Consider the following 13,924-nt stretch of genomic DNA (forward strand, 5'->3'; position numbering starts at 1 on the left):
CTCAGGTGAGGATAAATAAACACCACCTCCACTATGAAGATCCAGGTAGTGGGTCCCTCCCGCCTCTGTCCTCCTAAAACACATGATTCATGTTATAATTACTGTACAATTGGCTTATATGAAGTCCTCTCCTTAAAGTCCCCTGAAGGCAATAGCCAAGTTCATTCATTTTAATACCCCCAGTCCTAAGGATGAAAGGCTCTAGTTTGGAGGCAGTAAATGGCTTTCCTTGATACTTTGGCCAAAAAGTTAACTTTATACTACCAAAACCCCACAAAGATTCCTGGTATCTTCCTTAGTTTTCCAGACATATAGTTAGATTGGGCTGTTTCTCTACCACTTTGCCAGATTTACAAGGGTAAACCTCTAAAGGCAGCTATAAAATGATCCAGTTTAAAAAGCATCAGACAGTTACCTGATCCATGTGTATGGGTGGTGGTTTGTCATAAAGGGTTGTGAGGAATTTCTATATATGCTCCATTATATATTTCTATAATGGGTAACGGTTTCTACTGATGATACACCGTTTGTGTTTTAAGAAAAAAATAATGTTTTCAAGAAGAAGCATTAAATAGATGCCACCTCAATAACCTGTGGTTTTCAGATCTTTTCACCATTTCCTTATGATCATACGCACATAAGTTAGTTGATGCGACAATACTAGTCTTGTCTCTTTAGTATGTATATAAAGTCAAAAATAATTCTGAAAGAAAACAATCGAGAGCTATACTGAAGCTAATTAAATTAATAAAAGTAATCACCATTAGAATCTATCTCCTGGTGTGCTGTTTTCCCTAGTAGTTCTCTAGAATTACAAATTAAAATTCAATCAGTAACAGTGGTATGGGTTATAATTCTGAAACGGTTATATGTATACAAGGGCAGGACACACACAAAAACAGAATTATATTGGACAGCGGGTCCCTTGTAGTAGGCGTCTCCTGCTAGGTGAGTGTTCCAGGAACCCATCTATGTCAGTGTACCATCTGGCATTGTTGTGAGAGGCTGTATTTGGCTTCAGTGGATTTTTTTTGAAGACTCTCTTTCAGTGCATTTGCCCATTTCCTGATGGGTGATTTATGAATATACCTGCCCACACTGTGCTGAGTGTTCAGCAGTTTCTGACCAAAAATGTCATGCCCCACCCTCCCTCCCTATTCACCTGATCTCATCCTCAGTGACTTTTTTTGTTTGTTTCCCTGGATGAAAAAAGTCTTCAAAGAGAAACGTTTTGCCAATGTGGAAGAGGTGAAACAAAAATAGCAGAAGCACTGAAAGGCTTCAAAATCAACAAGTACAAAAACTGTTTTGAGCAGTGGAAAAAACATTTCAGTAGGTGTACTGAATCAAATGGAGAATACTTTGAAGGTGACTGAAGTTTAAACATGTAAGAATAAATACACAATTTTTGATAAATAAACTGGGTTTTTGGGGGTCCCCCCTCACACTAGGATTAAGCAAATAATATGACGAAGATATGCCATATATGCTATAGAACAGAAAATGCAATACGCTATATGCTATCGATAATGCCATAGACATCGAGAGCAAGGTCTCTCACTGTCAAAGGAAGAAGTCACAAATAAAGAAGGCAGGCAGGCCAGAATGAATCCTGTGGTATTTGATGAACTCACGATATGCGTGTATATGTACTGGACTGCAGAGACACAGAGATTCAGAAGCAGAGACGTAGAAGTATGCATGGGTCAGTATACAAACACAGATATCCCAGCTCTATCCCCAACATCCCAGCGATAATGGGCAAACTAGAGCCCAGATCTTACTTTCTAACACCATTCTCCAATTAAGCAGGTCTTCTTGGAAAAGCGGTTGATTCTAGGTCTGGGACAGGGGAAAATACAGGGTGGTCTGGACCATCCTAGGGCGCCAGAAAGCAAGTTCTCAAAAAGAGATACGCCTGCCGAAAGAGTCCAGGAGCGGGCCTGAACGAGCTCCCACTGGCCCAAGAAAATAAACTCCGCAACAAAATAAATAACAGTACCACTGAATTATAACCCAGAGAACAAAATAAATATCCGTAATTCCATACAGACATAAATAAATTTAATAAGTAAATAGGAAAAAACAGTTTTTCCATATGGAAAGTTCCCATCAACAAATGTAAAAATAATGATGCAAATAGAAAATCATCATTAGAACACCACAGCAATAACTGTTACAGGCGAGGTCTACTGATGGCTGCAAAAACTAGCAGGCAGAAATTTAAAACAGGAAAAACAGAACATCCGGACAGTCTCAAAACACCCCCTTCCAACTTATTTATTAATTGCAAAGGGAGAAAGGATAACTTTCCAGTAAAGAACTCGGCAGACACTACCTTCACCAAGTGACCAGGGTTAATCCCATCATAGTAAAACGACATCACACACCTCTGTGCTAACAAGGACATGTCACACTGTAGTTATTTCTGCCAAAAAGGAATAGCCTCATTCTAATCATGGAGAAAATATGAGTCAAACCCAAACTGAGAGGCATTCTCCAAAAATAACTGACCGGTATTCTTCAAAAGCACCAAGTCCCTGAGAAACAAGAAGGGCCTGAGGAGCCATCACAAACTAGAGGAGACAAAGATGATACGACAATTAATGCAACACAGGTTAGATCCTGGACCACAGTAAAAGGATGTTAGTAGGAGAACTGGTGAATTCTGCAGCAGTTAATAGTGTTGTATCAATGCTCATTTCTTAGTTTAGATAACAGACTTGCAAGTGACGTAGCTGGTGAACTGCCTTTGAAAACTGAGATGTCTTCCAGCTGGAGCAAAGGGCAGGCTTGCCTGCAACCATTATAAAAGATTCAGGAACCCTAAACTCTGGGTTCTTTAGCCAAGATGCAAAACCACTGGGTGCACAGCACCCACCTAGGCCCCTCTGTGAAACCCCTACAGGACTTAGCATAGGAGGGGAGAGCAAGGGGAAGTGCCAAACGGGAAGCTCATACTCAGTGCTGTGCCATGAGTAAAAAAAATCTTTGTCTTTGACCCAAGAACGTCTTTTGCCAGCACCCATGACACAGGCAGGCTGACATGTCCACCTGCAAATAAGGTAAAGCCTCAGACCCTTTACAGTCCGTGGCAGCACTGTTGTTATGTTCAACCACCATACTGGGTTATTGGGAGAAGGGTATGTGGGAACTTCAGTACTATTTTTAAACCTTTCATTAAATCTAAAATTATTTTTAAATTTAGAATTAAATCAATCAGTATCCAAATACCAACTCCTCCATTCCAAGTAATCATCATCATCATCATCATCATCATGGAGGCGTCACTGCCATTGTGTAATTTCTGTGTATTACATTAGGTTATCCTCTCATAGAATCCACAATGCAGGGATAGGAGAAATGGGTGAGGGGACAATGGGTAAAGGTGATGCAATGTATAGCATAATGACTGTAGCTAACAATACTGCATTTCATATCTGAGAGCTGGTCGGAGAGTGGATCTTAAACTTTCTCATCACAAGAAGAAACAAATGTTTATGTCATGTGAAGAATGTTCCCTAGACTTATGGTGATCTTTCTGTAATATATACAAATATCGAATGATTATTTTTACACCTGAAACTAAGATAAGGTTATATGTCAATTACACCTCAATTTTTAAAAAGTCGGGATTTGCTAGAGCAATGGTAATCACTGCATTTCTGTCAGTGATTTCTTCTGTCTGGGGGTTTGCTTTAAACATGCCATTTCAAGTACAATACATTAACGGTCATATCTGTGCCCTGTTTGTTAACTATGCGCCATCAACTTTGTGGAGAAATTAACACCCTTGGGCATTGCTTGTGGGCATGTAAAATGGTTGAAGCTTCTATGGAAAAGAGTTTGGCAATTCCAGAAAGTGTTAAATATAGAACTACCACATAACGCAGCAGGTGCACTCTGAGGTATACATGAACGGACAATGAATAAACGAGAGAGCAGACAATGGGTAAACAAAAGTGGTACAACCATACAACTCAGCCATTAAGAGGAATGAAATTTTCATGCATGTACGGACCTTGAAAACCTTCTAAGTGAAACTACAGGCACAGAAGGACAAATATTGTATGATTGACTATGTGAAGTACCTAGAATAGGCAATTTTAAAGAAACAGAAAGCAGAATAGAAGTTATCAGGTACTGCGGTGAGGGGAGATGGGAAATTATTATTTAATGGGTACAGAGCTTATGTTGGGAATGTTTTTAAACTTTGGGGCATAGATAATAGTGATGGTTACATAACATTGTGAATGTATTTAATACCACTGAATTGCATACTTATAAATGGTTAAAATGATATTATGTTACGTATATATTAACATAATTTTTAAAAAAGATTAGCCTGCCAAGTAACATGTCCACACAAAGAGATCAGACATATTTCCATCAGGCCAGTCCCTCTCACCCTTTAGGAGGGGACTCATTTCCATTCCTTTTTCCCTTTTTTCCCTTCAGGACTCATGGAATGCCCTCTTCCATGCTTACTTCACTTCACTGCTCCCTCTTTCTCCACAGCCTTTCACTAGGCTTCCAATAGAGAAAATTAAAAATAAGCCAACAAACAAAAACTCAACAGAAGGAAAAAATTCTCAACAGCAATCTTTTTGATATTATTTTCTTTTTAAATTACAGTTTACATTCAATTGTATTCTGTGTTAATTTCAGATGTACAGCACGGTGATTAGAAAGTCATGTGCTTTAGGAAGTGGTCTCCCCAGTGTTTCAAGCACCCACCTGGCGTCCCACATAGTTATTACGATACTACTGACTGTATCCCCTGTGCTGTAATCTGTATCTCTGCGACTATTCTGTAACTACCATTTCGCACTTCTTAATCCCTTCACCTTTTCACCCAGCTCCCCAACCCTCCTCCCCTCTGACAAATTTGCCTTTCTAACTGAAAAGTGAGAAATCACTAATACAAATGAGAAGCTGACCATAAGCAGATAAAGGACTCAGGACATAAAAGCTCTATCTTAAAAAGAGACAATAATTAAAACTGCTCATCCCAAAATAATTAAAAGTAGCCAATTACAAAGGAAAATAAAAAGAATCCATGGATTACAGACAAACACTTCATTCAAAATATTTATTATGTGCAAGAGGAAAACAAAGGCAGTGACACTATTAATTTCAGTATAACTCATTACTATGTGGTATTCTAATAAAATATGAAAGCTACAGCAGCGGTACTCTTACTAGTCACCTGACCTTGAAAGTCTATAAAAGGAAATAACTATTCAAATCACAAAGTTATCTTATGTATTAAATACAAATATAAATGCAAAAGCAATTTGTAACCTGTGAATTCTCAGTAATGCCAAATTTTAGACTATACAATTTCTGAATATGTTTTCTCACACATAAGCACTAACAGGACTATAAATTATTAATTCCAGGCAAATGTACCTGAAAGAATTAATGTACTTTGATGTTCTTTGAAGAAAACTTCTATCTATCAGAGTAATTTGGGGGAAAATAAATCAAACATTTAGAAAGCTCTAAAGTTATTTTTAAAATTGGTCACTCCTCTTTGGAGACTTCATTAAGTTTAAGGAAAAAAATTCCCTTTTGACATATACCATCTGCTCAACTTCAAACATATGATTAGTTTGCAAAGCAATCTGTAAATCAGTTCAATTTCCACAAATATTACAAATGAACTACTTCAAAGAATAAACATATTTTCTACATTAACAGAAAAGAACACATTAACTTAATAAATTTCTCTTGGGAATAAAATATTTCTGAAATGAACAAAGAATTAAATTTGCAGATTATCTAAGTTTTTACCCTAAGAGTTATCGTCAATAACCTACTTGATTTTAAATTTATCAAAACAGTTTGTTTTCTAATTCTAAATGTTGATAACAATTCAACGATCTTAATTATTTATTCTAAACTGCCTTGGGAATTACCATTTTCACTTCTACCTACCAAATAGGCAGACTAGCCACAATGACATCCAGAATCAGAAGCAAATGCCTAAGCCCTGGCTGGTGTGGCTCGGTGGATTGAGTACCAGCCTGTGAACCAAAGGGTCACTGGTTCAGTTCTCAGTCAGGGCACATGCCTGGGTTACGGGCCAGGTCCTGAGTTGAGGGCATATGAGAGGCAACCACACATTGTTTCTCTCCCTCTCTTTCTCCCTCCCTTCCCCTTTTTCTAAAAATAAAAAAATAAAATTGTTTTTTAAAACGGCATTGGTAATTATGTGAAGATAGCTAACACTCCCAGTGGTAATCATGTTGCAATATATAAGTGTATCAAATCAACACATTATAAACCTTAAACTTACATATGATATACTTCAATTACATCTCACTATTAAAAAGAAGAGGTAGAGAATACTGAAGTTCAGGCAACTTGTCTAAGCTTGAAGTAAACATACTTCAGCTTAAAAAGTACAGAAATTAGAGGTATTCCTGCAGGCTCAATGGCTCCACTTAACTGTTGACTACAAGTGCACTGCAAAGAAAATCATACGTCTCCTTCAGTAAGTGTGAAGTGTGGAGCAATGTCAAGTGCTTGCATGCGCTGGGAACCAAGTGCCGCGGAGCTAGAGACACGATTCTGCTGCTCACTTATCACCTCCGCCTCCTCATGATTTCACAGTATCAGCTCTAAAGTGTGGTTATAAGAAATGTCATAAATGAAATACCTAGGCCAAGTAGGTAAGTTGCAGTTGGTCGGTGCTTAATACATGAGTGCTAACTATATTGGGGCAGTTTAACAGAATCCTTACAACTTGGTACTTTTGAGGAAGACAATATTGGAGAGAGAAATAATTTTGTCTCCAGGTCTAGCTGTGTCAGTGTGTGTGCTCTCCCTCCTTCAGATGGATAAAAAAAATACTCTTTACTTAGCTATTATTCCATTGCTTTTATGACCAATGATTTGCAAGTGGCTTCCACATCTTGTCCTCAGGCCCAGAGCAATATCCATGGAAGATATAAAAGTATAATCAAGATGTTTAGCATCTTCACTGGAATGAGGTCCTAACTCTTCCCAGTCAAGCCTTTCACCACTGTATCACCATCCAGTTTGCATTTGTAATGGAACAGAGTATAAATTATAATACCTAAAAGCCATCTATAGAAGTCGAGCTTGTCATCACCATCCAATATAAAAATATTTCAGTAACTGGTTTGGTGGGTTCTTGTATTAGGCTCAAACCACCTAACACAGCTTATTTGGCCCTTCCCAGTGTAACCACCACTAATCTCTGCAGTCCTGTCCCTCACCTCAGGTGGCCAGACTCTCCAAACACATCATACTCCATACACCACACCACTCTACAGGTTGCTCCCTGCAACAGCGACATGCTTTTCACAAAAGCTGCAGCTTAACAATAACAAATCAATTTGGGATCTTTTAAAGATTACTCCATTCATGTGTAAGATACATTGTATTTCTAAAGAGCATGATTTTGCTGAGAAGTTAAAATGGCTTTAAACTTCCCGAACAAAAGCAATTTTTAAAACTTTCTAGGCTGTAACAATTATAGTAATGAGTTTAGAGAAATGAATACTGTCTTAAATAAGTAGCCAAATAATTGTAACTTAGCGATTACTCAAATCTAAGAATGCTTTTACAATTTTTTTTTGTCCTCACCTGAGGCCATTTTTTTCACCATTTTTTAGAGAGAGGGAGAGAGAAACATCCATGTGAGAGAGAAGCATCAATGGTTGCTTCCTGGACGTGCCCAGACTGGGGATCTTAAGCATCCAGACTGGGACTGAACCCAGAACCACAACCTAAATATGTGCCTTGACCTGGAAATGAACCCACAACCTTTCAGTTACTAGATGATACTCCCACCAAACAAACCACACCAGCCAGGGCAGAATGCTTTTTAGATTTTAAAACTACTACAAGCAGAGGCTTCTGGCCAAGATGGAAACATAGGTGAATACACTTTGCTTCCTTGCACGACCAAAAGAAGGATAACAGCCAATTTGAAAACAAAAAACAACCAGGATAGCCAAAAAAATTGAACTGTATGGGAGTCCAACCACCAAGGAGTTAAAGAAGAAACATTTGTCCAGACTGGTAGGAGGGATGGAGATGGGCAGCCAGGGCGGAGCGGATGTGTAGCAAGGCAGCAGCTATAAGACTGAGTGGAAAGCTATCCAGCAAAACTATCACTTAGAATGAAGGGCAGATAAAGTCCTTCCCAGATAAGGTCAAGTCAAAGGAGTTCATCATCACCACGCCCTTATTATATGAAATGTTAAAGGGACTTATCTAAGAAAAAGAAGATCAAAACTATGAAGAGTAAAATGATAACAAACTCACAACTATCAACAACTAAACCTAAAAAAACAAAAACAAAAATCAACTAAGCAAACAACTAGAACAGGAACAGAATCACAGAAATGGAGATCACATGGAGGCAAGAGGAAGGGAAGAAAGGGGGAAAAGGTACAGGAAATAAGAAGCATAATTGGTAGGTACAAAATAGACAGGGGGAGGTTAAGAATAGTATAGGAAATGGAGAAGCCAAGTAACTTATATGTACAATCCATGGACATGAACTAAGGGTTGAAGGAATGCTGGTGGAAGGGGGGGTGCAGGGCGGAAGGGGATAAAGGAGAGAAAAAAGTGGGACAACTATAATAGCATAATCAAAATATACTTAAAAACAATAAAACTACTATAAGCATAAAGGTAAAGAAGTTCACCCATGAAGCTAATAAAACCCTCACAGCCAAATGAAATAAAATATAAAGAGTTATCAATGTTTATATTTCATTGATAACACCACAGAGTCTCCAAATTTCTAGAATTTCATTCTTACCAACTAAAACAAACAAAATGCATAACAAACCAACAGGGAGAAGAGGTTTTATTAGGTAGAAAATTTCACTAGAAAAAGCAACATGCAGAAATGTTGAATCTAAAATCATGACCCTAAAATATTAACTAAATGTAACTGAAAACAAGCTAAACTCCAGCAAGTCATTTTTATTTTTTAAAAAGCACATCATGTTAGGTGGTGTGGAGGGATGAAAATGCAGAGCAAAGAGGATTTTTAGGGCATGAAAATACTCTGGATGATATTATACTATAATGGTGGATATGTATTATTAGACATTTGTCCAACTTAGAATACGTACAACGCCGAGAGGGAAAACTAATGTAAACTCTGGGCTTTGAGTGATGATGACGTGTCAGGGTGGCTCGTCAGCTCTAACAAGAGCGCCACTCTGGTGGGGGATGGCGGTAATGAAGGAAACCGTGATGAGTGGGAGCAATGGGTATATGGGAAATCTCCATACCTTCCACTTCAATTTTGCTGTAAATCTAAAACTGCTCTAAAAAATAAAGTTTATTAAAGAGGAGAAGCAGATCAGAAAAGCCATAAACTTTTGCTCAGCATAGGAGACTATTTTTCTTAAGTACATACAGCACTTATATTGGTAGTTTTAAATAGACTAAAAACTACATGATAAAGCTAGCATGAAAATTTATCCCTGGACTTATATTTGAAACACTTTTCTTTCAGCATTTTTAAGTATTATCTCCTAACACATTTAAACAACTTGTTTAAATAAATTGTATTCAACACCCATTTTGCTCATATGTACAGGAGAATGAATGAAATTATTCATTCTCCTCAAAAGTCTATTGAGCATCTACTATATTGGGTTGACCAAAAAGTCCATTTAGGTTTTTTTCATAAAATAAAAGACACATTTCCATTTTCACCAATAACTTTATTAATTTGGATGTTTTAAGAATGTTGGCTACCTACCACATGGTATAACATTGATTGTTCTCAATGAATGTCTAAGTTTGATCCCTATCAACTTCAACTGGTCTACCCAACCATGGAGCAGCATCCAGTGAGAAATCTCCACACAAAATTTTGCAAACCACTTTTGACACATTGGATCAGTCACAGCACCTTCTCCATACACTGCATAAATCATTTTGTGCATTTCAGTTGCATTTTTACCATTCTTGAAATTATAAAGCATATGTTGAAAATGTTGCAAATTTTCTTCCATCTTCAATATCAAAATGGTGACACGAAAATTATCAATTTTGATAAGTATTTTTAAATGCATGCTGATGAGATTCTGTAGCAATACAGTCTAACAAAATTGTTTTGAATGAAATTAAGGACAACTAAGTGCTACCAGAGCTATCTTACAGAACAAAACAAACGAACTTTTTGGTCAACCCAATACATATACACTTAGAAAACATAAAAGATCCTTACACTCAAGATCCATTCTTCTAAGGCCTCATGATCCTGTCATGGGAAAAAGTAAAAATGTCCAGAGGAGGATACTCCAAGCATTCGATGTTACAGGCCCACAAGTCTGTCCTACACCCCTTCTTGGAATGCTTTTCTCCTGGCTGGAGCCTTCTCATCTTTCAAATGTCAATATACATGCTCTCTCCTCAGAAATCTTTCCTGATACCCTCCTGCTATTTTCTGTCACAGCAACCCATGCCTTTGATTCACTGTGCTTTTTCCTCAAAACCGTAATCACATATTTGGTTTCTTGTTCATTAGTTTATTATCTGTATCTAATAACAGACTGAATACTCCATATGAACACAGACTCTACTGTATTACCAGTGATTAGGAAAGCACTCAATAGACACTGGTTAAAGGACTGCATAGTCTGGTACTCAGGAGAAAGGTATGGGCTAGAGCAGCAATTTTCAAACACTGTGCCATCCCTTAGAACGTCAAATTAAAATAAAAGTGGCAACAGACAACACGATAGCCATCTGGTGTGAATGAATCAAAATTATACCTATTTTTTCCTTCAAACCAGCAAAAAAATATATATTTTTGGTGTGCTGCAGAATTTAAGTAATTACTTTGTGTCATGAGATTTTTAAAAAGTTGAAAATCACTGGGCTAGAGATATTGGGGTAGAAGTAATAACTTACCCATGAAAACTGGTAAGATCACCTGTGGGAAGTGTGTGGGGTTGGAAGAGAAGAGAATCTAGATTTAAGACCTGAAGAAGCCCAACATTTAGAGTTTGAGTAGAACAAGCAAAGACAACCAGGCAGGGAAGTCAGATAAATCAAACGGGAGACACAGGAAGAGTGTTTCAAGAAGGGACTATTCAACTGCAGGATGCTGCCAAGGGGTCTAGTAAAAAGTGAACAGAAAAGGATCCACTGGACTTCATCTCATGGAGATTACTGGTGACTTCAGTGAAAGCCATCTCAGGACAGTGTAGGATCTGATGACAAACTGCAGAGTGATTCCGCAGTGAGGAAGTACAGCCACTATCGAATAATTAAAAGTGTGAAGAGCAGCAGTGAGGTAGGTGATAGATGGAGACCTTCAGGAGCCAAGGAACGTGATCCTGAACACCCAGGAAGTAAAGAGAATAGTACATGTAAACAGCCAAAATTCAAACACGGAAAGCAATCCTCACAATCCTTTAGTGCAGCAGCACCACGGGGTATTCCTGAAAAGTACTTCAACAATCAGGCACACTGAGAGCATTCAATCATGTTACTTGTTGGTGGCTTAATAAGTTGTCTCTTCATTAGACTGTAAGTGCCCCAAAGAGGACAGAGACCATATCTGTTTTATTCATGCCTGCATTCCCAGGACCTAGCACAGTGCCTGGCACACAGTAGGTGCTCCATAAATATTGCCGAGTGAATTCATACTTCTGAATACAATCTTAACTACTCAAGTAGCCACTGTGACTGTCTCTATCTTCTGATTCATTGTTTTTTTTAATTTGTGAGACGACTGTCACTTAAGCACGCTCAGAGTCTTTTGGAAAGGTTAAATAATAACGAACCTAGATAAATGGCTTCTTATTAAAGAACTGTAACAACAATTTCACAGTGATAGCAAGGTCAACCGCCCGGCCCGCTACCATAAGTGAAAAGTTGCCAAAGCCAGCGCGCTCCTTTGGGCCAGAGCCGCCTACCCAGAAGGGGGCGCTGCAGCCTCGCCGCCCCGGGCCTGAGGCTCCGTTCCCCCCCCCCCCGCCCCCCCCCCGCCCCCCCGCCCGTGGGCCGTGGGTCACCTGCAGCAGCTGCACTGGGACCTCCCTTAAGCTGGTTTCAATGGCTGCTCCTATAGCCCGTCCGCACTAGCGCCGTACGCTTCTCCGAGGCCCAGGGCAGCCACCGCCGGCGCAGCCTCAATCTCCCGCCGATCCTCCTCTTTAGGCGACCCCGAGGCTGGCGGCCACTCGACGAGGTAGGTAGCTGGGTGTTCGCGTTGCTTTCTGCTGCTACAAGGCAGGCGCTCAGATCCAGCTGTAACACTGACACCCGTTGCCGCCAGAGGGCGCCATATGCTGGGGAAACCTTTAGGCACCGCTTGGAGCCACACACGCACGCCACGTACAAGGGCGGGTCTCCGAAGCTTGTGCTCGAAGTCCCGCCTCGCAGCAAAGAAGGAACGAGCCCATTGGTCAATAGCCAGTGGGACTTTTACAGTCTACCAGATTGGGACGTGTGGGTTGGCCTGGGGAGCAGTTGAGAAGAGGTTAAAGGTGACCCTCTGAAAATGCTGCAGGTAGCAATGAACCTCCCTTAATTTCACTTATTTAAAAGTGAAAATAAAATGCAATTCTCCACTTTCTGCCTTAGTGTGGCACTTTAAGAATTAGCTGGGTGAGTGGGCACAGCAGTTGCAGCAACTGACAAAAATAGTTAGTAGGTAAAGGCCAACACAAGAGAGGTATCTACTGAAAATTGGATTCACCTTTGTCTCATGCCGATTTCTTGCTCTAGAAGGGCACAAACCTGTGTCTTGTATCTTGGACTTCTCGATATATCTGCTAGCATCAAGCATACTGTTATACAGTAGACACCAAATATTGGTTAAATGAGGTTTTAAATTTTCCAAGACCCCTAAGATCACGAGGCAAAAGGAGGGCAGGGATTTTATGGATGGAGGGAAAAAAGCCACAGAAAGAGAACTATCTTGTCCAAGTTTGTATAGCTCCTGGATCACAGCAGTATAGCCCACAGTTTCTGTAAAGCCAAAATGAAGCCCACCTTAGAAAGAAAGCAGAAATTCTACTTTCCCAAAATTGCTTCTTTTCATTCGGTAATACTTTATGTTACAGATACCAATAAAGTAGATATATCACTAACAGTAATAGAGCACTATTATATTTCTTAAAGTGTTAGTTTCACTATTAGGTTCTCAGTTATCTTAAAATTAAGCTTGCGAATAGAGTACAGCGCTACTGTTTTCAACTATCTTGCATTCTTTCCCCCTGCAAACAGCACCCATCATTTCTTTTGGACTACTGTAAGGGAGGGGTAGGAAAAGACTGAAATATCCACAGGTGATGGGAAAAAGAACTGGCACTTATGCCAGCTGGAATCGAGAGATAAGCAAAACCCAGAGACAATAGAGAGGGAGATGAATCAGAAAATAAAGAAACATTGGCTGCAGATTTAGGTTGAAGAACCAACTCTTTAACCACCAGACTTTAATTCTCGTGTAACAACTTTTAAATTCTCGTTTCTAGTTTCAAGATGTGAAATGTTCTCTTAAGTCATTTATGGTCCCTCTGGTCTCCCAACTAAGCCCTCTTACATTAGACTTTAACACCAACTGTATTTGGTAGAGTCAGATCCCTGGCTCTACCCTTGAAAGTATTCAAAATCCGACCATGTATCACTTCTGCCCTGGGTCAAGCCCCATCATCTCTTGCCTAGGATTTTACCGTAGACACATAAGTAGCCCCCTGCTCCATCCTTGTTTCTGTATAACCCATCTTCCCAGAGGTTGACCAGAATCAAATAAAACCCCCATGCAAGAGGGATATACCTAAGGTCGAGAAGGAAAACATAGATATTTTTCTTGTGGAAAGCAAGAAATTTGCTCAATATCTAGGTATATGAACTCTGACCTTGAAAGCCTGAGGAAATGTATTCCCCACCCAGCCAGCGCTACTTTATG

The 13,924-nt window shown here is 39.4% G+C and overlaps 1 protein-coding gene across 1 annotated transcript in view; it reads right to left on the reverse strand.

Annotated features, from left to right (window-relative positions):
- Window positions 1-12,802, reverse strand: part of DTWD2 (DTW domain containing 2) — a 64,045-nt gene extending 51,243 nt beyond the window's left edge. The window contains 2 exon segments of the mRNA XM_053917042.1: window positions 12,027-12,445; window positions 12,713-12,802. Of these exon segments, the coding sequence (XP_053773017.1) occupies window positions 12,027-12,445; window positions 12,713-12,802 (509 nt within the window).
- Window positions 12,803-13,924: the final 1,122 nt, after the last annotated feature.

This window comes from Desmodus rotundus, chromosome 1, assembly GCF_022682495.2.
Source record: "Desmodus rotundus isolate HL8 chromosome 1, HLdesRot8A.1, whole genome shotgun sequence".
Classification (NCBI taxonomy): Eukaryota; Metazoa; Chordata; class Mammalia; order Chiroptera; family Phyllostomidae; genus Desmodus; species Desmodus rotundus.